Source organism: Drosophila albomicans, chromosome 2R (genome assembly GCF_009650485.2).
Source record: "Drosophila albomicans strain 15112-1751.03 chromosome 2R, ASM965048v2, whole genome shotgun sequence".
Classification (NCBI taxonomy): Eukaryota; Metazoa; Arthropoda; class Insecta; order Diptera; family Drosophilidae; genus Drosophila; species Drosophila albomicans.
In genome coordinates this window covers 40,627-66,912 of record NC_047631.2, presented here as the reverse complement: position 1 = coordinate 66,912, position 26,286 = coordinate 40,627, and the positions used below count along the sequence as shown (strand labels likewise).

General features: G+C 42.5%; 1 protein-coding gene and 1 pseudogene across 2 annotated transcripts; both read left to right on the top strand.

Moving 5' to 3' along the window:
• Positions 1 to 6,318: 6,318 nt before the first annotated feature.
• On the top strand, positions 6,319 to 10,891 carry LOC127566212 (uncharacterized; annotated as a pseudogene).
• Positions 10,892 to 15,113: 4,222 nt separating this feature from the next.
• Positions 15,114 to 25,388, top strand: LOC127565882 (uncharacterized). Of its 2 annotated transcripts, XM_052006709.1 has the most exons (3): positions 15,114 to 15,155; positions 15,240 to 15,339; positions 23,828 to 25,388. In XM_052006709.1, exon 3 carries the CDS (start codon positions 24,743 to 24,745, stop codon positions 25,142 to 25,144), a length of 402 nt encoding a protein of 133 aa, XP_051862669.1. In that variant the 5' UTR covers positions 15,114 to 15,155; positions 15,240 to 15,339; positions 23,828 to 24,742; the 3' UTR covers positions 25,145 to 25,388. The 2 variants fall into 2 exon arrangements, with proteins under 2 accessions (XP_051862669.1, XP_051862668.1); XM_052006708.1 differs by lacking the exons at positions 15,114 to 15,155; positions 15,240 to 15,339 and adding an exon at positions 19,485 to 19,569.
• Positions 25,389 to 26,286: the final 898 nt, after the last annotated feature.

The window sequence follows — 26,286 nt, the reverse complement described above, 5'->3', positions numbered from 1 at the left end:
CGTATGATGTGAACGGCTGCACACACGACACTTTTTTGCCTTACATTTGGCGAGAGTGTGACCCTTCCGAAGACAATTTATGCATAATGCAGTTGTTTTTGCGTAGTCGAATCTCTGTTTAACTGCCAAGGCAGCAAACATCGAGCAACTCACGATGGAATGATCTTCGGAATTGCAATATACGCATATTTGGGTCTTTTGATCAATCTTATTTTTGAGCGTCGTACACGAAAACGAGCTTTTATTAAGCTGTTTAGCGGAAACGGCTTGAATTTCGGACTTTGTCGAATTCTCAGCTGACAAGTGCTGATATCGACGATTAAGCACAGTTTCACACTCACTCCATAATGGAATTTTCGTGTAATCTAGCTGCTCATCCCACTTCTTCTTTGTCATTGCATCAACTTTGTGCATGACCAGGTGAATAAGGATTGCATTTGCAATCTTCTTATCATCACCTATCGACAACAAAGATCCGTATATCGCAGAGACAGTGTCAATCAAGTTTCGCAACGCTGAAGCGGAGGGCTGCGAAATCTTTGGAAAATTGAAAAGAGCAGTGATATTTTCATTAAATATCAGACAATCATTGTCATATTCTATTTTCAAACTCGCCATTGCTTTCTCATAGTTGTCTTCGGTGACTTGAAACGCTCACACCGTTCCAAGAGCCTCACCAGAGAGACAAGAAATGACATGATTGAATTTCTCAATGCGCGGAATTGAATGGTCATTGTCAACAAGAGTCTCAAACAAACTTATGAAATTTTTAAATTCGGAATACTTTCCGCTGAACTTTGGCAATGAGAGTTTAGGCAGACGGGTACGAGGAGCGGCAATCGGCTGAATCGATATATTGCCGGATGAAGTATCGGTCAACGATTTCACCATCGCCTTCAGCCTTGCCTTTGCAGTAATGCAAATCTCTTCTAACTCGCACCGGTATTCGTCATATTCGTCAAATGTCTCAATTCTGCTTTGATATTTGAGAGCATTTTCAATATGCGACGACACCATCTAAAGCCTGCACTCTAGCTCTGTCAAATCTCGAGAATTGTCATCGAGAATTTGATCATTAATTCTGCTAATGCTCTTCACGCAAATAGTAAGTTTTTTTTTAGAGCCTTCAAGAGTTTCTTTCGAATTCATTTTTTATTTAGGTTATTAAAAGAGACGAAAAAAAATAAAATATAAAAATAAAATACAAAATAAATCTTGTTGCTTCCAACAACAACAACAAAAAAGAAAATTTAAAAAAAAATTTATTATTTTTTTTTTTTTTTAATTATTTTTTTTTTTATATATATATTATTATTATTTTTGAATTGTCCTAGCAACCACTAAGCTATCTCGGACAATAATAGGGGAGTACACAATTCGAGGGAGCAAACGAGATATCGCACTGATATGCTCAACCACCGAATGTAGGGGAGCGAGTTCTGAGCGCTGCAAAGCGCGCGACAACGAAAAGTGCAAGCAACAACACAGACTGCAGAGCGCAATGCACTGTGCAGATGCTGGCTTGCTAACGTATGTATGTGTGTATGTGCGCTGTTTCTAAGCGCGCGAAACGAAAACGAAAATGCAAGCAACAACAACACGGAGCCGAAATGCACCGGTGCAGTGTTGGCTTGCTGGTATATATGTATGTATATATGTACGTATGTATGTGCGCTTAGCAACAGCACACAACTTACAGCGGCTACGAATCTGGTGACAAGGGGGCGACGAAAGCGAAAATTGCAACGAACTAAGAGAAGAAGTTCGATGCAATGGAAATAAAAATTTTCCCTAGTCACTTTCACGTAGAAAACAAAAACAAAGTTCTGCCTAAGCGGTTCACTTTTTAATTTAAAAATATAAAATTTAAAAGCAAATGCTCTACTATTACGTATGTGCCAAGAATTGAAATCGTCACTGGAATTTTGCAACTTGGCAACCAATTCAGTTTCAATTTTTCGCACAGTACCTGGAATTGGCGATCTTTAATGATCCCAGCCACTTTCCTCTGTGTGATTTCTGCAGTTGCAGGGTATCCTCCAGCGATGATGCAAAGAGTCCAGCGATGACACCAACACAAGTAGAATCACAGCACTGGCACAGTTAATAGTTTGTTTATATTTTTATTATATTTTATAACCGACCGGCGCGAATTTGTTTTGTTTTTGTTTTCTATTTTTCAATCAATCACTCGCGTTCAACAACAATTAGAGTCCACCCCGGGGGCGCCATGAAAAATCAAGAGTTTTTATGATTATAAATTCCGCTTTATTCGCGAACACAAAGAATAGACCTAATTGTTGTTGGTACAACGAAATGAAGCGAAAAGGTAGAGAGTGATGACGCGCTGATGAGTTCTTGATTTCAACTGTCTTTATAATTTTATGCTAAGTTACATTAAGCCTAACTTAACTAGAGCGGCGAAGCGAGGCGAATTCGTTCAGAGAACAACAAACGAAAGCTTTATTGCGCTCTCGCTTCGCCCTAATTCTAACAACTTCATTTGGTACTTCATGCTCTTAACTAATATTACTCAAATGCGCCAACACATTGCCTCATAAATTGTTCGACAATATAACGTAAATTCAATTAAAAATCGTATTGAAATGTAATTCATATTTAAATTTAAATTTGAGTTTTATAGTTAGTATTATATTTTAAGTTAGATATAATCGAATAGTAAGTCCTCATATGGGTATGGTATGTATATAATATTATATCAAAGTTGTTATATATTCTAATCCCTTTTTGAAGTTCCACCCAGCTCATCAATCATCACAGGCCTGTCGATATCGATGCAGTAAGAAACAAGTAAGAAAGTTACAGTCGAGTGTGCTCGACTGTGAGATACCCGCTACCCATTTTTAATAAAGGCAAAATATTGCGGTATCATTTTCAAAAGATACCGAAAATACTAAAAAAAAAACACTAAAAATACTAAATGGTATGTTTGGTATATCGATACAGTACACCATTCAAAATATACCATAAACGGCACAATGTTCCAGATTGTCGGCCAAAGCAACTCAGACCCCTAGTAAGTAGGCGTTTTTGCCCATACAAAAGTATTTCTTTAATAACTTCCACAATTTTTATCTGATCGCAACCAAATTTTGAAGAATCATAAATACTACAGTAATTGTTGTATATCGTAGCTCTAGCTTTAAAATTACACTTGTTATTCGATTTTTTTGATTTGCGGGGGCGGAAGTGGCGTGGTAAAAATTTGAAACAAACTTGATCTGCGTGCAAACAACAAATGCTGTTGAAAAAAAATTACAGCTCTATCTCTTATAGTCTCTGAGATCTAGGTGTTCATACGGACAGACGGACATGGCTATATCGTCTCGGCTGTTGACGCTGATCAAGAATATATATACTTTATGGGGTCGGAGATGCCTCCTTCTACCTGTTACATACATTTTCTGCCGGCACAAAGTTATAATACCCTTCTACCCTATGGGTAGCGGGTATAAAAACAGCGTATAAAGAGTATCTGTAAGTACGGCATAGCCGCACCGAAATCATTTGTAAATCGTATATGACAGCTATTATTATGGTTATTATTATTCTTATTAGTATTAAAGTATTTTTGAAGTCTTTTGGTCTTAACATCGATAAATAATCATGAAGTCGAAATAAATTATAAAGTAATGGGAACCTGATATTACTTTTTGTTGCTTAATTTGGGTAAAGGCATAGAGCCAGAAGCTTTTACAGGTTGGGAGGGTATAGAAGAAGAACATAACCATCTTGGTTCTTCATATTTATATATTTAATGCATATACTTCTTAACCGGTCTATCGGTTGATAGCCTATAATGTGTGTTCCCGTCTTAAGTCTGTCTACCTTCTTTTATCTGTGTGGCACGGTAGCTTACTAGACCCAAAAGACCCACTGTAGGCAGAGTATGCTTCCAGTTTGCTGCCCACTTAACGGGTCGTCTCATAATAAGATGGCACCCTAAACGTGTTCGTTACAAGTATTAATCTAAATAAAATGCAGTCATAATCTATCAAAACGCCGAAATAACTTATATAAACCCAAAATTTTGAACTTGATTTCGCCTAAAAATTCACCACTGTAATGAGTGATTAACGGCCAACAACAAAAGCTTCACGGCGCAACTGTGCTGGCCACATCAGCTGTCGGTACACCACAAACAGATGGTCTACATAAACGACGGTAGCCAGAGATAGTTGCAGACTCGCACTGCGAAACGGAGAACTGCTTCCAAGCAGGTTGGCTTCGTCTGCTGTCGAAGAACAACTTACGGCTGGTAGCCTCGCCGCAATCTCTAGCTACGGATTGCGTCGTTCCTTATTGTGACATCGAGTCTGAAGGCGATTAGCTGAATGTCAGCCTATGTTTGTTTAGTTCAAATGTGCATTTTTAAGTGAATGTTTATAAGTGTTGTAAGTGTATTATGATGTGGCGAGAAAATTGAAAACAACAACTTTTCTTGGGCCCGCATAGTACAAGTACCACTGGTTAATTGTACAAGATCACAATGGCAAACATTTAAGAATGCATATGAGGCACCATATATAGGCGAAATATCATTCAAAAATTGTATTTAATTATTAAATTTAATGTTTCTGTATTGCCTGCAAAGTAGATACACTCATACCTACATACCTTTGTATGTACATATGTATGTTTGTGTGGAATTGCACTAGCCGATCATAGCAGCCAGCTTTTACGCATGCGCAAAAGCTTTCTTGTTACTCTTTATCCACAGTGTTGATGCCAGATGACTGCAGGTGTGACCACTCAGGCCAGCTGACAGTGTGGTCGCGACCGTGGCATACGCACAGACACACTGTTCTTGGTTTTCCTCTGAAGATGGTCACCCTGCCCCTTTAGTGCTTTTCTGCTATTCCGCCTTCTATCATATGTTCAAATTTCTACGCACAAACCACATGTACTTTTTTTCAAGTGAAAATAAAATACCACAAAGTTCAAGTTTCTAATAATTAGAAAAAGTGAAAGTGTTATTATTTATTCCAACGACGCCCCCCTACACATTTTGGTCCTTCGAGCCGAATAGGATATCGCTCGACCCCAGCAAGCAATTGGTTGACAAGATAAGTAATACACTTTTTTTTCCCCATACATTTGTGCAAGTGTCGTGTTCGCGCCATATTTTTTTCCTTGTAAATTATTTATATGTGACACAGCATATATATAAGTACATAACCGTTCGACCGGCATTTTCTCAGCCATCTTTTCTACTTTGTGTATACTTGGCACAGTTTATATATATATATATCCTTATATGTATATGTATGTGTAAGTATCTATACAGTTTAAAAGAGTTCGCTAATATTTTCCGTTTTTGGCCGCGGTTGTGTGCACTTTGCTAATTCTTTATCTGTCGTATCGCGTTTGTCTGTTTTCTTTTAACACACTCCTGTGTAGGCAAGCTCTCTTCTATTGGTTATATTCAAATAACAAGAGAGTTGCTCCTCTCATAGCAAACGCGCGTAGATCCACTACACTCCATATATATATATATATATATATATATATATATATATATATATATATATATATATATATATATATATATATATATATACACATATACATACGATATATATACATCCACACACAACACACATACACACACGTATTTTTTCCATACACGACACTTACACACATATACACTCCGTAAATGTTCCGCAAATATTGAAACTATACAGTATTTACAAATCCATTGCTGCATATAATATATATATATATTATCCATTATTACACATATATATATACACATATATACACACATATATACACATATATTATCCATTTCCGTATACGTATATAAACAGCAGCAATCACACCGAGAAATAAAGATTCACGCTGCTGTTTGTGTTTTACTTAAACATTTTTGTTTTTTTCCAACAGCGATTTTGTTCCTCGTCTGTTTTCTTGTGTCGGCTTTGCTCACTATCCTGTGACAGCCGAAGTTCTTTTCCATTTGTGCTTGCTTTCGGCTGTCCGCTTTACCGTGAGTCTTTTGTTGAGAAAAGACTCTAAAGTGACTGCCGAAGCATAGTATGTCCAAGAGCCAAAAGAGCGAAAAGGACTCAAAACACTCGTTAAAGCTTCCGACCACATCTCGTCGCCTGTCGTCCGCTTCGCCCGCTCCTTCGGGGTCCAAATCCGCCACACACTGCCGCTCAACTCCGAGTAAAGGTCGATCGTCCGTCGCCGTCTGCTTCTGCAAAGACTCCGCTGTTGCGTACATCTTCGACTGCTCTACGTAGTCAGGCAACTACCCGTTCCGTCCAAGCTAAATTTAGCAAAACCCGTGCAATGGCTCTCAGCAACTTCGTCGCCGTCTCTGACAGACTGGTGCACTTCGAGAGTCGGGTCAGAGGGCCTGCAGCCGAAGATGACAATGTACACACGTACGAAATCCGTCGTGACCGGCTGCAAGTCCTCTGGGACAATGTCGAAGCCGCACATGCCACATGCGCTGATGCACTGCATCAAGACGGCGACAGTGAAGGCACACAGGCGATGGAGGCAAAATACGATCACTGCTATGCAGTGTACGAGCGGTGTCTCGCCCGTGTTAAGAGGCAAATTACCCAGGTTTCCGGGTCCAGCAGGAGTGAAGCATCCGTTCCTCCTGTATACTCCAGTGGCTGCCGGCTCCCTCCAGTCGACACCGAAGTGTTCCGTGGGGATTACTTGCGGTGGCCGACTTTCCGTGACCTTTTCACGGCCATCTATGTCAACAATCCAAGGTTGACTCCGGTCGAGAAACTTTTCCATCTGAATTCGAAGACCGCAGATGAGGCCAATGAAATAGTAGCCAAATTTCCGCTGACGAACGATGGTTTCGCGTCGGCTTGGGGTGCTCTCTGCGAACGTTTTGAGAACAAGCGCTTGTTAATAACAAGCCAGTTGAAGATCCTGTTTAACCTGTCCACGGTTACCCAAGAGTCGGGAGCAGCTATCAAGGAGCTGCAGAGCACGATTCAGCGTTGTTTGACCGCTCTAGAACATTCAGACATTTCCGTCTGTAGCCCGTTCGCAGATTGCATCCTCGTTTTCCTCTGCTCGTCCAAACTCCCCAAGCTCACACTCTCGTTGTGGGAGCAATCGTTGGTGGACAAAGCGAAAATTCCCGCATGGCAGGATATGAGCACGTTCCTCAATGAGCGCTACCGTACGCTCGAAGCGATTGAGGACGTGAAACAGACTGCCAACTCATAGATCGCGACTGCAGGACCATCCCGTCCGCAGAATTCGAAGCGAGTCAACTCCTTTGAGGCCCGAGTCACTCCGAAAGGCAAATCGTGTGATTTGTGCTCAAAGGAGAATCACCCTGTCCGGGTGTGTCCGCGTTTTTTGCAAATGTCGGTCAACGAGAGAATGACATACATCAAACAGAAAAGTCTCTGTTTAAACTGTTTCGCAAGAGGTCACCAACTCCGAGAGTGTACGAGTGCGCACAATTGCTTTACATGCAAAGGGCGGCACAACACTCTTCTCCATCGGGGTGACAGTGCCCACAATGGTGCCTCTTCATCGTCCAATATACAGTCCACTCCAAATCCAACGGCAACAAATGTGCAGAATTTCTTTGCCAATAATGCTCAGAATGTCCTTCTCGGCACGGCGGTCATCAATGTTTGCCACTTGGGCACTACATATATATACCGCACGTGCGCTAATTGATTCCGGGTCCGAAGCGACCTTCATTTCTGAGCGTTTGTTCCAACGCATTAAGTTGCCTTTCCAGTCCGTGCGAGCCCAGGTATCCGGGCTAAATCACGCAGTTGCGGCCCAATCGCAGAAGTTATGTCACTTCAGCATAGGTTCTCCGACGAAGCCGAGGCTCCATATCGAGACTTCGGCATTCGTAATCCCACAGTTGGCAGGCAAACTGCCCTCCTTCGATATGCCGCGAACTTTCCTAAAGGATCTACCAGCGATAGAACTGGCAGATCCACACTTCTACAAGAGCGCTCAGATCGTCGTCCTTCCGTCGGTCATCTTGAGCGGCTCCCGGCCAAACATTTGTGGCTCACTCCTTGGGCAGGAAACCGTGTTTGGCTGGATTCTTACCAGCCCCGTCTCCCAGAGTATGTCGACAACTGTTTCTGCGTTTTCGACAAGAGTCGCCCTCCAAGCAGACGAACAGCTCGACAGCCTACTTTCCAAATTTTGGAGGGTGGAGGATATTCCAGCGAAGCTGATAAAGGAGTCAGACTTCGTTTGCGAAGAAAAAACTTCGTTAAGACTACTTCTCGTAGCAAATGTGGCAGATATCGGGTGACTCTCTTCCATTCCGGAAGCCCGATGGCATTGAACTGGGTCATTCCAGATCTATAGCGCTGGCTCAATTCCTCAAGAACGAGAATCGGTTGTCAAGAAACGATTCTCTAAAGGAACAGTACAATGCCGTTCTCCAGGAGTACGTGGACTTGGGTCATATGACACCCATATCGCCTCAGGCGATTGGCACGACTCTTAATTTCTACCTGCCTCACCACGCCGTGTTCAAACCAGATAGCACCACAACGAAGGTGCGGGTCGTTTTCAACGCATCTTGTCCATCCTCAAATGGCAAGAGTCTGAATGATATCCTTCATTCAGGGCCCATTCTCCAATCGGATCTCACATGGCGATACTATCGATATGTGTTCAATGCGGACATAACGAAGATGTATCGCCAAATCCTCATGGACTCAAAGCACACACCGTTCCAACGAATTCTGTTCCGCACGTCGGACGGTGTGATCCGTGACTTTGAGTTGAACACGGTGACATTCGGTGTCAACTGTGCGCCTTTCCTGGCTCTACGAGTCCTTCAGCAACTTGCTGATGACATACGCTTGGAGTATCCTCTCGCAAGCCGTGTCATTTCCAACAACATGTACGTGGACGACGTCCTAGCGGGGACACACACAAGAGAAGAGGCCATCCGGACCATTACGGAAGTGTGTGCATGGACAGTGCTGGCTTCCCGCTGAGGAAGTGGACGTCGAACCATAAGAGCGTGCTGAAGGACATTCCAAAGGACCATCTACTTCGAGAAGATTTCCTCGAACTCGAAGACTCTAGTACGGCGAAAACTCTGGGCATCAGGTGGCAAGCTCACGATGACGAGTTCTTCTTCATGCCACCAGAAGTTGCCCATCAAGACTCCTACACGAAGAGGGAAGTGCTCTCGCAAATCGCTAAGCTTTTCGACCCAGCCGGGTGGCTGGCCCTTTTCGTTATCCGAGCCAAGATCTTCATGCAGGAGATCTGGCTGAGAACGCTCGAATGGGACGAGCACCTACCCACGGATCTTTCACTCCAATGGAAGGAGTACCTCCAGAGCTATCCTGCTCTGGGAAAGATCCGGATTCCAAGATGGGTCCAATTCCAGACGCGGGTGAAGCTCCAGTACCACGGATTCTGTGATGCATCAGAAAGGGCGTACGGAGCAGCGATCTATGTCCGTGTGGAGACGGCGAACAAGGTTTCCACACATCTCCTTACTGCGAAGACAAAGGTGGCTCCTGTCAAGTCTCTCTCAGTGCCACGTCTGGAGCTTTGCGGCGCAGTCCTGTTGGCTGAGTTATCTGCAGCCCTCCTCCTGAATCTGCCAGCAGAAAGTTTCCAGACTTTCTTTTGTCCTGATTCAACAATTGTTCTCGCCTGGTTGAACAAGCCACCCTGCAGATGGACAACCTTTGTGGCCAATCGCGTGGCCAAGATCGTCCAAGCCAGCGACGCCAAGAACTGGTCGCATGTGCGATCCGAGCACAATCCGGCAGATCTCGCAAGCCGAGGTGTCCTGCCACAAGAATTGATGCGTAATCCTTTGTGGTGGCATGGACCAGAGTGGCTTCATCTCCCGTCGGATCAATGGCCAACATCTCCAAGTCCCATTCCGGAGACTCTGCTGGAGCAACGGGTGAAGTGCAACGTCGCTAAGTTACCTCCTACTCCTGACTTCCTAAATAAGTTCTCTGAGTTTGGCAAGGCATTGCGCACGTCCGCCTATGTCCTCAGATTCATCGATAGGAGTCGGAAGTTGGCAGTTCCAAGCTCTACCGTGGTCCAAGCGGATGAGCTGTCACGGATCCAAGAGCGGCTAATCGTCATGACTCAACGACAAACTTTCCAACAGGAATACCAATGTCTGCAGTCCAAGCAGCAGGTTCCTTCCTCAAGTTCAATCCGAAACTTGAACCCTTTCCTCGATGGCAAGGGGATTCTACGGGCCTGAGGGCGTCCCACTCGCTGCGTTACGATGAGAGTCATCCAATCATCCTCTCGTATTCCTCGTCCTTTGCACGACTACTGGTTCGTTTCACCCATCGTATATCCTTACATGGGGGTAACCAAGTTGTCATGCTGGATTCCAAAGTTGAAGGTCCTCGTTAAATCCACCATCAACTCCTGCAAGGTTTGCGTCATCTACAAGAAGAGATTGCAGACCCAAATGATGGGGGACTTGCCCAAGGAAAGGGCGTCCTACTCGAGACCTTTCACGGACACTGGAGTCGACTTCGCCGGCCCATTCGAAATAAAGAATTACACTGGCCGAGCCTGCCTCATCACCAAAGGGTACGTCTGCGTCTTCGTGTGCTTCAGCACGAAGGCGATCCACTTGGAGGCAACATCGGATCTCACGACGGAGAAATTCCTGGCCGCATTCTCCCGTTTCATCGCACGGCGCGGGTGTCCACACCAAATGTACTCGGACAACGGAAAAACCTTCGTTGGAGCTGACAAGGTGATCTCCAACGACTTCTTGGAAGCGACGAGGGAGTGCATCATCGCACAACATGCCCACAAGAGCCTATCCTGGCACTTCAACCCCGCCGCCGGGCGCCCCGCATATGGGTGGTTTATGGGAAGCCGGCGTAAAGAGTTTTAAGGCACTCTTTTACAAGGCGACCTCCACCTCGAAATATACGTTCGAAGAGTTGTCCACTCTTCTCGCTAAGATCAAAGCCTGCCTGAACTCGAGGCCGATTTCCCCTATGTCCGAGGATCCTGCGGACTTACTAGCGCTCACTCCTGGCCATTTCCTCATAGGTGGCCCTCTTATTTCGGTGTTGGAACCACCAATTAACCAACCGGCCACCTCCATCCTCAATCGATGGCAGCGACTAAAGGCTCTTCACCAACAATTTTGTTTCCGTTGGAAAGATGAGTACCTGAAGGAGCTGCACAAACGGACGAAATGGCAATCCCCTACCCGGAACCTTCGGATCGGTGACATGGTCGTCATAAAGGAAGACAACCTCCCCTCTAACGAGTGGCGCCTAGGACGGGTGCTGACGACGTGTCCAGGCACCGACGCCAAGGTCCGAGTGGTAGATGTGCTCACGGCGCGGGGTACCATCCGAAGACCCGTTGCCAAACTTATTCTACTCCCGATGGACAGCAAGACTGACCCCTCCACGTCAGAAGGACTGAAGGACGAATAACATCCTATCCTGTACTCTTATTCGTCGTCCTGTGTTGTCCTATGCTGTCCTGTTCCGTGTGTCATTGACACTGCAAAGAGGCTATTACAATAATCGTTTGTTTCTTTTTTGTTTTCGTTTCATGTAGTATACCGTCACACACATCCACCCACCAGAACCGCCCCGCTGGCACCAACTCGTTCCGGTGTCGCGTGTGCCGTGGGATCCACCCACTCCGGAAGTGTCAGCGATTCCTGAGGCTGACAGCGGAGAAACGGTTGAGAGCAGTACTCATAAACAAGTACTGCTCTAACTGTCTGGCCCACCAGCACTCCGGGCAATCCTGCCGCAGCACGGGAAGGTACAGGGTGTGTCGGGGGGATCACCACACACTGCTGCACTTCAAGGAGGCACGCAGCGCTCACCCCAACCGTCAGCGACGAGGCGAAGACCAACCGGTCTCCACCCGGTCCCGAACCCCAACAAGGCCACGCTCGCCAAGGCCGCGCTCGCCAAGGCCGCGCTCGCCAAGGCCGCGCTCGCCAAGGCCGCGCTCGCCAAGGCCGCGCTCGCCAAGGCCGCGCTCGCCAAGGCCGCGCTCGCCAAGGCCGCGCTCGCCAAGGCCGCGCTCGCCACGGCCACGCTCGCCAAAGTCACGCTCCCGCTCGCCGTCACCCCATCGACCGGCCTCGCCGACGTCCGAGGAGGCCTTTCCGACGTCGCTCGCATCCTTGCTGCAGGACAAGGCTGTGAGCATACTTCCGACGGCCAACATCCTGATCGACACCGGATGCAAGACATTTGAGATGCGAGCGCTGATCGACCCGTGCGCGGCGACCAGCCGTATCAGCGCATCTTTGGCAACAGCCTACCGGCTATCCGTCACCCGCGTTGGTACGGAAGGCGATCATCCGCTCACGGACATCCGAGTTCCGTCGAAAGGTGCTGCTGCAGGTGGACTCGCAACTCTGCAGCCGCACCCCCCTCCGACCCGTCGATGGCGAGAACTTGGAGCAATTCCGCAGCATCACGCTCGCCAACGAACGCTGGTTCCAGCCATCGACGGTGTCCCTGGTGCTCGGCACTGATGTGTATCCTCACATCATCCTACCTGGCCTCCTGCCGAGCACCAACGGTTTGCCAATGGCCCAGAATTCCACCTTGGGTTGGATTCTGTCCGGTCCATTTGGACAATGATACCGTTTTGCAACTCATTGCAAGGGGGGGAGGATGTTGATGCCAGATGACTGCAGGTGTGACCACTCAGGCCAGCTGACAGTGTGGTCGCGACCGTGGCATACGCACAGACACACTGTTCTTGGTTTTCCTCTGAAGATGGTCACCCTGCCCTTTTAGTGCTTTTCTGCTATTCCGCCTTCTATCATATGTGTTCAAATTTCTACGCACAAACCACATGTACTTTTTTTCAAGTGAAAATAAAATACCACAAAGTTCAAGTTTCTAATAATTAGAAAAAGTGAAAGTGTTATTATTTATTCCAACGACGCCCCCCTACACACACACAGCTTCACCACAGACAGTCACTAACACAAGGAAAGATCTTTCTGCGTGGGAGTCGCCGAATGTATGTAAGTCTGTTTCCCTCCGACTAATTGATTATATACATATGAGTTAGAGCTTTTGGTGCATCTCACCATAGCGCTGCTAAAGCTGCTACTGCAGTTCCAGCGGTCAATGACCTTATAAGGCTAGCCATATACAGGCCTGCATTGAGTGACAGTCATCAGCTGATCCTCCTAAAATTGCTTGCGCAGCTTTTCTCGTTAAAAGATAGATCATGTTTGCCTATATTCATTGTGCTTTCCATCATTCTCAATGAAGTCATTTTAATTGCAAAATTCTTAAATTATTAGTAATTTTCAAAACCAAAAATAATTATTTATATAATATTTATGCTAGAACATATTTTATATTTATAGGTTAATTATTTTTAGTCTTTATTTATTTATTTTTTTTCTTTTTTGCTTTATCTGTTCACTTTCTGCCTCATGTTAGTTCGTTAAATTATTTATTTCTTTATTTTTCTTGTCATTTCATAATGTTGTTAATATTGAAGTTACTGTTATCATATGTTAATAATAAATTGTTTAATTTTTTGTATGAGGATAGTTAAGAGGGATCCTGTCGATGGCGCACCGTGCAAATGAGAGTAAAGTGCTCCAAGTCGAAGGTAGATCCCTAACTTATCTTTTCTCCAGTTTTTCTTTCAACTCTTTTGTTTACTGTCCTTGTATGTCCATATTCCTTTTTTCCCCCTCCAACTTAAGTACGCGAATTTTTTTTAATAATATAGTTAATCCATGGAAGCACGTAGCGGAAAGGATAATTTTTTTTTCCACACCCATCCGACCAGACAACAGCCGTAACGATCGCGTACGCCTTTCATGGCGCTACATTTACACCAGCTTCCTTCAGCGAACTAGCTTCGTTGTACGCTACAGTTTAATTATATTAATTGGCGCCCAAACGTGAGGACAGGTTAGCTTTATTGTTTTATTGTATTGTTGTATGTTAGCTAGCGTGTTTCGATTGATTATAGCACATGTGCATCAAAAGCGCAATCCCTAAATAAATTGAATTTCAAAACAAAATCTAAACATGTTTTTTTATTTTTTTTTTTATTTTTAAACTGACTGTTTAATTTCTGTGTAACAAGTATGTTTTAACGCCGGAAATTTCTACCGCTTTCACACTATTTTCGATGTGAACAGGGTCACTTCCAGTCATCGCATATACAAGGGTTGTTTCCTTCGGCTGCTGCTGAGCATCATTGCTATTATTTGTTAGCAGGAGTGTTACCAACGTATTCAATTTATCATCTATTTGTTCCATGAGTGAATCGCTTGCACTCCCTAAGTTTTGAACCAACCAATCAAGCGTTCGGTTAACGCGCGCTTGAATAATTATACGTTTCAACTCTTTTAAAATATTTGACGTTGCTCCAGTGCATCCGTTGGCTGCTGCGACACTGTCTCATTATTGTCTGCGATGTAAAATTAAGTAATAATATAATTAATAATAAGTAATAATAATAATAATAATAAATAATAATAATAATAATAATAATAATAATAATAATAATAATAATAATAATAATAATAATAATAATAATAATAATAATAATAATAATAATAATAATAATAATAATAATAATAATAATAATAATATAATAATAATAATAATTATAAATAATAATATAATAATAAAATAATAATAGAAATTAATAGAACATCAAAGCCTGCCTGAACTTAACCTCACATTTCATACTATTTCTGCAGTGTCGCCATTTTGCATGCACACATGGGCTACATATTGTATTTAAGTATGTATGTATATATGTAATACATATATATGTAATACATATATACATATTATGTATTTACATATGTACGTGTATTAATGTGCATACACACACATATAATTCGTACCCTCAATTCGAGTTTTTTGTTGGGATCGTTAATGGCAAATCAAAACTTTGAACGCGTTTTATTCGAAACACAGTTTTTGTTTCACACTTTACGCATACAATAAGCACTTTACGTGACGGCCATTTTGTTTTCTTAATTTTTTTTTTTACAAGTCATTTCTACAGCATGAAAATGCATTAAAAATTAATCACACACAACACACTCATACTGCTCACTCACGCGCACACAGCTCACACACTCAGCGGACCTATTCTTTTTTCTTGCGCATGCAAATATCTATGTAAGTGTGCTCGCGGTACACTTGCGCAGCTTGCACAAAATTTTTTTATTTTATTACACAACTTTTATTATAATATTCACACAGTTAGCAAAACTCACCTGACATGTTGATGCGTCGATTCTCCAACAACCAATGACGTTTACATATATCCTCGAAATGACCAAATTCAGTGTTGCCTTACTCTGTGAGTGCCTTTGTCGTTACTTTACCGATTGACATGTACTAGTTTCTGATCTGACATTTGTCTGCCAATCGACAAATTCCGATGCTTTTCCCATCAATAGGAAATCAAATTTTTTGTTTGTGGCCACAACTAAAAGTAAACAAAAAAAAAAACTTTGAAAAACTGGCGAACTAAATTCACCAGACGCAATGGAAGCAGTTACATACTTTGAATGGTTTTGGTCGGCGATCGGGTCAGCGCACGAGTGCAGCCGAAGGCGCAAAGCCGAAGCACCAAAAATTGTCATCAGCAGCAGCGTTAAGCGCAAATACAAAAACAAAAGCTTCAGCAAAATCAAATCAAAATGGCGGTCAAGCAGAATGTAAACAAAGGGAAAAGCAGAACAACTGCTGCGCAAGCGTCAACATCGACGTCGACGTCGACATCGACCTCGCATTCGCCATTGGAATTACTTGTGGTGGGCCATCAACTACACATACACCCCTTGCAAGTGACTTCCCCGTCAGTACGCTGTAATTTGAATACGCATGTGCAGCATTTTGGTAATGCAGCTGAAAATTTGCACTTTTTGCAAGATGGCGAATTTGTATACATCTATGAAAATTGTATGACGGCAGCGCCGTGGCCAACGCAAGGCAAGTCCAACTCCCAGATGCCGTTATTGACCTTGGCCCAGCAAGTGGTTGACCGCCGATTCCTGGCCGAACTTATGGATGAGTTATTCATACGCGACACCTAAGCTATCTTTTGACAAACACACACACATGCAAAGCATTGTACATTCTAAGCTAACTAAGTAGTATCTCTAAAAAAAACTTTGGTTTCACTGTCAACAGCGTTATAAATTGTGTATTTCGCCAAAGTCACGCTCCCGCTCGCCGTCACCCCATCGACCGGCCTCGCCGACGTCCGAGGAGGCCTTTCCGACGTCGCTCGCATCCTTGCTGCAGGACAAGGCTGTGAGCATACTTCCGACGGCCAACATCCTGATCGACACCGGATGCAAGACATTTGAGATGCGAGCGCTGATCGACCCGTGCGCGGCGACCAGCCGTATCAGCGCATCTTTGGCAACAGCCTACCGGCTATCCGTCACCCGCGTTGGTACGGAAGGCGTCTGCACGGCGATCATCCGCTCACGGACATCCGAGTTCCGTCGAAAGGTGCTGCTGCAGGTGGACTCGCAACTCTGCAGCCGCACCCCCCTCCGACCCGTCGATGGCGAGAACTTGGAGCAATTCCGCAGCATCACGCTCGCCAACGAACGCTGGTTCCAGCCATCGACGGTGTCCCTGGTGCTCGGCACTGATGTGTATCCTCACATCATCCTACCTGGCCTCCTGCCGAGCACCAACGGTTTGCCAATGGCCCAGAATTCCACCTTGGTTGGATTCTGTCCGGTCCATTTGGACAATGATATCGTTTTGCAACTCATTGCAAGGGGGGAGGATGTTGATGCCAGATGACTGCAGGTGTGACCACTCAGGCCAGCTGACAGTGTGGTCGCGACCGTGGCATACGCACAGACACACTGTTCTTGGTTTTCCTCTGAAGATGGTCACCCTGCCCCTTTTAGTGCTTTTCTGCTATTCCGCCTTCTATCATATGTTCAAATTTCTACGCACAAACCACATGTACTTTTTTTCAAGTGAAAATAAAATACCACAAAGTTCAAGTTTCTAATAATTAGAAAAAGTGAAAGTGTTATTATTTATTCCAACGACGCCCCCCCTACACACACAGCTTCACCACAGACAGTCACTAACACAAGGAAAGATCTTTCTGCGTGGGAGTCGCCGAATGTATGTAAGTCTGTTTCCCTCCGACTAATTGATTATATACATATGAGTTAGAGCTTTTGGTGCATCTCACCATAGCGCTGCTAAAGCTGCTACTGCAGTTCCAGCGGTCAATGACCTTCTAAGGCTAGCCATATACAGGCCTGCATTGAGTGACAGTCATCAGCTGATCCTCCTACAATTGCTTGCGCAGCTTTTCTCGTTAAAAGATAGATCATGTTTGCCTATATTCATTGTGCTTTCCATCATTCTCAATGAAGTCATTTTAATTGCAAAATTCTTAAATTATTAGTAATTTTCAAAACCAAAAATAATTATTTATATAATATTTATGCTAGAACATATTTTATATTTATAGGTTAATTATTTTTAGTCTTTATTTATTTATTTTTTTTTCTTTTTTGCCTTATCTGTTCACTTTCTGCCTCATGTTAGTTCGTTAAATTATTTATTTCTTTATTTTTCTTGTCATTTCATAATGTTGTTAATATTGAAGTTACTGTTGTCATATGTTAATAAATTAAGTATGTCCGCTTAATTGTTTAATTTTTTGTATGAGGATAGTTGAGTGACGAGGAGCTTCTCTGAGGGATCCTGTTATTTAAATTGATTTTTACGATGGCATTGCAGGATCATGGTAGGGTGGGCGTCTGCACCAATGAGTGCACCGTAAAGGAGAAGTGCTCCAAGTCGAAGGTAGATCCCTAACTTATCTTTTCTCCAGTTTTTCTTTCAACTCTTTTGTTTACTGTCCTTGTATGTCCATATTCCTTTTTTCCCCCTCCAACTTAAGTACGCGAATTTTTTTTAATAATATAGTTAATCCATGGAAGCACGTAGCGGAAAGGATAATTTTTTTTTCCACACCCATCCGACCAGACAACAGCCGTAGCGATCGCGTACGCCTTTCATGGCGCTACATTTACACCAGCTTCCTTCAGCGAACTAGCTTCGTTGTACGCTACAGTTTAATTATATTAATTGGCGCCCAAACGTGAGGACAGGTTAGCTTTATTGTTTTATTGTATTGTTGTATGTTAGCTAGCGTGTTTCGATTGATTATAGCACATGTGCATCAAAAGCGCAATCCCTAAATAAATTGAATTTCAAAACAAAATCTAAACATGTTTTTTTATTTTTTTTTATTTTTAAACTGACTGTTTAATTTCTGTGTAACAAGTATGTTTTAACGCCGGAAATTTCTACCGCTTTCACACTATTTTCGATGTGAACAGGGTCACTTCCAGTCATCGCATATACAAGGGTTGTTTCCTTCGGCTGCTGCTGAGCATCATTGCTATTATTTGTTAGCAGGAGTGTTACCAACGTATTCAATTTATCATCTATTTGTTCCATGAGTGAATCGCTTGCACTCCCTAAGTTTTGAACCAACCAATCAAGCGTTCGGTTAACGCGCGCTTGAATAATTATACGTTTCAACTCTTTTAAAAAATATTTGACGTTGCTCCAGTGCATCCGGTGGCTGCTGCGACACTGTCTCATTATTGTCTGCGATGTAAAATTAAGATAATAATAATAATAATAATAATAATAATAATAATAATAATAATAATAATAATAATAATAATAATAATAATAATAATAATAATAATAATAATATAATAATAATAATAATAATAATAATAATAATAATAATAATAATAATAATAATATAATAATAATAATAATAATAATAATAATAATAATAATAATATAATAATAATAATAATAATAATAAAATAATTTATAAATTAAATTGAAATTAATAGAACATCAAAGCCTGCCTGAACTTAACCTCACATTTCATACTATTTCTGCAGTGTCGCCATTTTGCATGCACACATGGGCTACATATTGTATTTAAGTATGTATGTATATATGTAATACATATATATGTAATACATATATACATATTATGTATTTACATATGTACGTGTATTAATGTGCATACACACACATATAATTCGTACCCTCAATTCGAGTTTTTTGTTGGGATCGTTAATGGCAAATCAAAACTTTGAACGCGTTTTATTCGAAACACAGTTTTTGTTTCACACTTTACGCATACAATAAGCACTTTACGTGACGGCCATTTTGTTTTCTTAATTTTTTTTTACAAGTCATTTCTACAGCATGAAAATGCATTAAAAATTAATCACACACACACACACTCATACTGCTCACTCACGCACACAGCTCACACACTCAGCGGACCTATTCTTTTTTCTTGCGCATGCAAATATCTATGTAAGTGTGCTCGCGGTACACTTGCGCAGCTTGCACAAAAATTTTTTATTTTATTACACAACTTTTATTATAATATTCACACAGTTAGCAAAACTCACCTGACATGTTGATGCGTCGATTCTCCAACAACCAATGACGTTTACATATATCCTCGAAATGACCAAATTCAGTGTTGCCTTACTCTGTGAGTGCCTTTGTCGTTACTTTACCGATTGACATGTACTAGTTTCTGATCTGACATTTGTCTGCCAATCGACAAATTCCGATGCTTTTCCCATCAATAGGAAATCAAATTTTTTTGTTTGTGGCCACAACTAAAAGTAAACAAAAAAAAAACTTTGAAAAACTGGCGAACTAAATTCACCAGACGCAATGGAAGCAGTTACATACTTTGAATGGTTTTGGTCGGCGATCGGGTCAGCGCACGAGTGCAGCCGAAGGCGCAAAGCCGAAGCACCAAAAATTGTCATCAGCAGCAGCGTTAAGCGCAAATACAAAAACAAAAGCTTCAGCAAAATCAAATCAAAATGGCGGTCAAGCAGAATGTAAACAAAGGGAAAAGCAGAACAACTGCTGCGCAAGCGTCAACATCGACGTCGACGTCGACATCGACATCGCATTCGCCATTGGAATTACTTGTGGTGGGCCATCAACTACACATACACCCCTTGCAAGTGACTTCCCCGTCAGTACGCTGTAATTTGAATACGCATGTGCAGCATTTTGGTAATGCAGCTGAAAACTTGCACTTTTTGCAAGATGGCGAATTTGTATACATCTATGAAAATTGTATGACGGCAGCGCCGTGGCCAACGCAAGGCAAGTCCAACTCCCAGATGCCGTTATTGACCTTGGCCCAGCAAGTGGTTGACCGCCGATTCCTGGCCGAACTTATGGATGAGTTATTCATACGCGACACCTAAGCTATCTTTTGACAAACACACACACATGCAAAGCATTGTACATTCTAAGCTAACTAAGTAGTATCTCTAAAAAAAAACTTTGGTTTCACTGTCAACAGCGTTATAAATTGTGTATTTCGCCAAAGTCACGCTCCCGCTCGCCGTCACCCCATCGACCGGCTTCGCCGACGTCCGAGGAGGCCTTTCCGACGTCGCTCGCATCCTTGCTGCAGGACAAGGCTGTGAGCATACTTCCGACGGCCAACATCCTGATCGACACCGGATGCAAGACATTTGAGATGCGAGCGCTGATCGACCCGTGCGCGGCGACCAGCCGTATCAGCGCATCTTTGGCAACAGCCTACCGGCTATCCGTCACCCGCGTTGGTACGGAAGGCGTCTGCACGGCGATCATCCGCTCACGGACATCCGAGTTCCGTCGAAAGGTGCTGCTGCAGGTGGACTCGCAACTCTGCAGCCGCACCCCCCTCCGACCCGTCGATGGCGAGAACTTGGAGCAATTCCGCAGCATCACGCTCGCCAACGAACGCTGGTTCCAGCCATCGACGGTGTCCCTGGTGCTCGGCACTGATGTGTATCCTCACATCATCCTACCTGGCCTCCTGCCGAGCACCAACGGTTTGCCAATGGCCCAGAATTCCACCTTGGGTTGGATTCTGTCCGGTCCATTTGGACAATGATATCGTTTTGCAACTCATTGCAAGGGGGGGAGGATGTTGATGCCAGATGACTGCAGGTGTGACCACTCAGGCCAGCTGACAGTGTGGTCGCGACCGTGGCATACGCACAGACACACTGTTCTTGGTTTTCCTCTGAAGATGGTCACCCTGCCCCTTTTAGTGCTTTTCTGCTATTCCGCCTTCTATCATATGTTCAAATTTCTACGCACAAACCACATGTACTTTTTTTCAAGTGAAAATAAAATACCACAAAGTTCAAGTTTCTAATAATTAGAAAAAGTGAAAGTGTTATTATTTATTCCAACGACGCCCCCCTACACACACAGCTTCACCACAGACAGTCACTAACACAAGGAAAGATCTTTCTGCGTGGGAGTCGCCGAATGTATGTAAGTCTGTTTCCCTCCGACTAATTGATTATATACATATGAGTTAGAGCTTTTGGTGCATCTCACCATAGCGCTGCTAAAGCTGCTACTGCAGTTCCAGCGGTCAATGACCTTCTAAGGCTAGCCATATACAGGCCTGCATTGAGTGACAGTCATCAGCTGATCCTCCTACAATTGCTTGCGCAGCTTTTCTCGTTAAAAGATAGATCATGTTTGCCTATATTCATTGTGCTTTCCATCATTCTCAATGAAGTCATTTTAATTGCAAAATTCTTAAATTATTAGTAATTTTCAAAACCAAAAAATAATTATTTATATAATATTTATGCTAGAACATATTTTATATTTATAGGTTAATTATTTTTAGTCTTTATTTATTTTTTTTTTTTTTTTTTTGCCTTATCTGTTCACTTTCTGCCTCATGTTAGTTCGTTAAATTATTTATTTCTTTATTTTTCTTGTCATTTCATAATGTTGTTAATATTGAAGTTACTGTTGTCATATGTTAATAAATTAAGTATGTCCGCTTAATTGTTTAATTTTTTTGTATGAGGATAGTTGAGTGACGAGGAGCTTCTCTGAGGGATCCTGTTATTTAAATTGATTTTTACGATGGCATTGCAGGATCATGGTAGGGTGGGCGTCTGCACCAATGAGTGCACCGTAAAGGAGAAGTGCTCCAAGTCGAAGGTAGATCCCTAACTTATCTTTTCTCCAGTTTTTCTTTCAACTCTTTTGTTTACTGTCCTTGTATGTCCATATTCCTTTTTTCCCCCTCCAACTTAAGTACGCGAATTTTTTTTAATAATATAGTTAATCCATGGAAGCACGTAGCGGAAAGGATAATTTTTTTTCCACACCCATCCGACCAGACAACAGCCGTAGCGATCGCGTACGCCTTTCATGGCGCTACATTTACACCAGCTTCCTTCAGCGAACTAGCTTCGTTGTACGCTACAGTTTAATTATATTAATTGGCGCCCAAACGTGAGGACAGGTTAGCTTTATTGTTTTATTGTATTGTTGTATGTTAGCTAGCGTGTTTCGATTGATTATAGCACATGTGCATCAAAAGCGCAATCCCTAAATAAATTGAATTTCAAAACAAAATCTAAACATGTTTTTTTATTTTTTTTTTATTTTTAAACTGACTGTTTAATTTCTGTGTGTAACAAGTATGTTTTAACGCCGGAAATTTCTACCGCTTTCACACTATTTTCGATGTGAACAGGGTCACTTCCAGTCATCGCATATACAAGGGTTGTTTCCTTCGGCTGCTGCTGAGCATCATTGCTATTATTTGTTAGCAGGAGTGTTACCAACGTATTCAATTTATCATCTATTTATTCCATGAGTGAATCGCTTGCACTCCCTAAGTTTTGAACCAACCAATCAAGCGTTCGGTTAACGCGCGCTTGAATAATTATACGTTTCAACTCTTTTAAAAATATTTGACGTTGCTCCAGTGCATCCGGTGGCTGCTGCGACACTGTCTCATTATTGTCTGCGATGTAAAATTAAGAATAATAATAATTAATAATAATAATAATAATAATAATAATAATAATAATAATAATAATAATAATAATAATAATAATAATAATAATAATAATAATAATAATAATAATAATAATAATAATAATAATAATAATAATAATAAATAATCTTATAAATTAAATTGAAATTAATAGAACATCAAAGCCTGCCTGAACTTAACCTCACATTTCATACTATTTCTGCAGTGTCGCCATTTTGCATGCACACATGGGCTACATATTGTATTTAAGTATGTATGTATATATGTAATACATATATATGTAATACATATATACATATTATGTATTTACATATGTACGTGTATTAATGTGCATACACACACATATAATTCGTACCCTCAATTCGAGTTTTTTGTTGGGATCGTTAATGGCAAATCAAAACTTTGAACGCGTTTTATTCGAAACACAGTTTTTGTTTCACACTTTACGCATACAATAAGCACTTTACGTGACGGCCATTTTGTTTTCTTAATTTTTTTTTACAAGTCATTTCTACAGCATGAAAATGCATTAAAAATTAATCACACACACACACTCATACTGCTCACTCACGCACACAGCTCACACACTCAGCGGACCTATTCTTTTTTCTTGCGCATGCAAATATCTATGTAAGTGTGCTCGCGGTACACTTGCGCAGCTTGCACAAAATTTTTTATTTTATTACACAACTTTTATTATAATATTCACACAGTTAGCAAAACTCACCTGACATGTTGATGCGTCGATTCTCCAACAACCAATGACGTTTACATATATCCTCGAAATGACCAAATTCAGTGTTGCCTTACTCTGTGAGTGCCTTTGTCGTTACTTTACCGATTGACATGTACTAGTTTCTGATCTGACATTTGTCTGCCAATCGACAAATTCCGATGCTTTTCCCATCAATAGGAAATCAAATTTTTTGTTTGTGGCCACAACTAAAAGTAAACAAAAAAAAAACTTTGAAAAACTGGCGAACTAAATTCACCAGACGCAATGGAAGCAGTTACATACTTTGAATGGTTTTGGTCGGCGATCGGGTCAGCGCACGAGTGCAGCCGAAGGCGCAAAGCCGAAGCACCAAAAATTGTCATCAGCAGCAGCGTTAAGCGCAAATACAAAAACAAAAGCTTCAGCAAAATCAAATCAAAATGGCGGTCAAGCAGAATGTAAACAAAGGGAAAAGCAGAACAACTGCTGCGCAAGCGTCAACATCGACGTCGACGTCGACATCGACATCGCATTCGCCATTGGAATTACTTGTGGTGGGCCATCAACTACACATACACCCCTTGCAAGTGACTTCCCCGTCAGTACGCTGTAATTTGAATACGCATGTGCAGCATTTTGGTAATGCAGCTGAAAACTTGCACTTTTTGCAAGATGGCGAATTTGTATACATCTATGAAAATTGTATGACGGCAGCGCCGTGGCCAACGCAAGGCAAGTCCAACTCCCAGATGCCGTTATTGACCTTGGCCCAGCAAGTGGTTGACCGCCGATTCCTGGCCGAACTTATGGATGAGTTATTCATACGCGACACCTAAGCTATCTTTTGACAAACACACACACATGCAAAGCATTGTACATTCTAAGCTAACTAAGTAGTATCTCTAAAAAAAACTTTGGTTTCACTGTCAACAGCGTTATAAATTGTGTATTTCGCCAAAGTCACGCTCCCGCTCGCCGTCACCCCATCGACCGGCCTCGCCGACGTCCGAGGAGGCCTTTCCGACGTCGCTCGCATCCTTGCTGCAGGACAAGGCTGTGAGCATACTTCCGACGGCCAACATCCTGATCGACACCGGATGCAAGACATTTGAGATGCGAGCGCTGATCGACCCGTGCGCGGCGACCAGCCGTATCAGCGCATCTTTGGCAACAGCCTACCGGCTATCCGTCACCCGCGTTGGTACGGAAGGCGTCTGCACGGCGATCATCCGCTCACGGACATCCGAGTTCCGTCGAAAGGTGCTGCTGCAGGTGGACTCGCAACTCTGCAGCCGCACCCCCCTCCGACCCGTCGATGGCGAGAACTTGGAGCAATTCCGCAGCATCACGCTCGCCAACGAACGCTGGTTCCAGCCATCGACGGTGTCCCTGGTGCTCGGCACTGATGTGTATCCTCACATCATCCTACCTGGCCTCCTGCCGAGCACCAACGGTTTGCCAATGGCCCAGAATTCCACCTTGGGTTGGATTCTGTCCGGTCCATTTGGACAATGATATCGTTTTGCAACTCATTGCAAGGGGGGGAGGATGTTGATGCCAGATGACTGCAGGTGTGACCACTCAGGCCAGCTGACAGTGTGGTCGCGACCGTGGCATACGCACAGACACACTGTTCTTGGTTTTCCTCTGAAGATGGTCACCCTGCCCCTTTTAGTGCTTTTCTGCTATTCCGCCTTCTATCATATGTTCAAATTTCTACGCACAAACCACATGTACTTTTTTTCAAGTGAAAATAAAATACCACAACGTTCAAGTTTCTAATAATTAGAAAAAGTGAAAGTGTTATTATTTATTCCAACGACGCCCCCCTACACACACAGCTTCACCACAGACAGTCACTAACACAAGGAAAGATCTTTCTGCGTGGGCCGCCGAATATATGTAAGTCTGTTTCCCTCCGACTAATTGATTATATACATATGAGTTAGAGCTTTTGGTGCATCTCACCATAGCGCTGCTAAAGCTGCTACTGCAGTTCCAGCGGTCAATGACCTTATAAGGCTAGCCATATACAGGCCTGCATTGAGTGACAGTCATCAGCTGATCCTCCTAAAATTGCTTGCGCAGCTTTTCTCGTTAAAAGATAGATCATGTTTGCCTATATTCATTGTGCTTTCCATCATTCTCAATGAAGTCATTTTAATTGCAAAATTCTTAAATTATTAGTAATTTTCAAAACCAAAAATAATTATTTATATAATATTTATGCTAGAACATATTTTATATTTATAGGTTAATTATTTTTAGTCTTTATTTATTTATTTTTTTTCTTTTTTGCCTTATCTGTTCACTTTCTGCCTCATGTTAGTTCGTTAAATTATTTATTTCTTTATTTTTCTTGTCATTTCATAATGTTGTTAATATTGAAGTTACTGTTGTCATATGTTAATAAATTAAGTATGTCCGCTTAATTGTTTAATTTTTTTGTATGAGGATAGTTGAGTGACGAGGAGCTTCTCTGAGGGATCCTGTTATTTAAATTAATTTTTACGATGGCATTGCAGGATCATGGTAGGGTGGGCGTCTGCACCAATGAGTGCACCGTAAAGGAGAAGTGCTCCAAGTCGAAGGTAGATCCCTAACTTATCTTTTCTCCAGTTTTTCTTTCAACTCTTTTGTTTACTGTCCTTGTATGT

Excerpts from the sequence above, each read along its gene's own strand:
- LOC127565882 (XM_052006709.1), top strand. The coding sequence starts at position 24,743 with ATGCGAGCGCTGATCGACCCGTGCGCGGCGACCAGCCGTATCAGCGCA.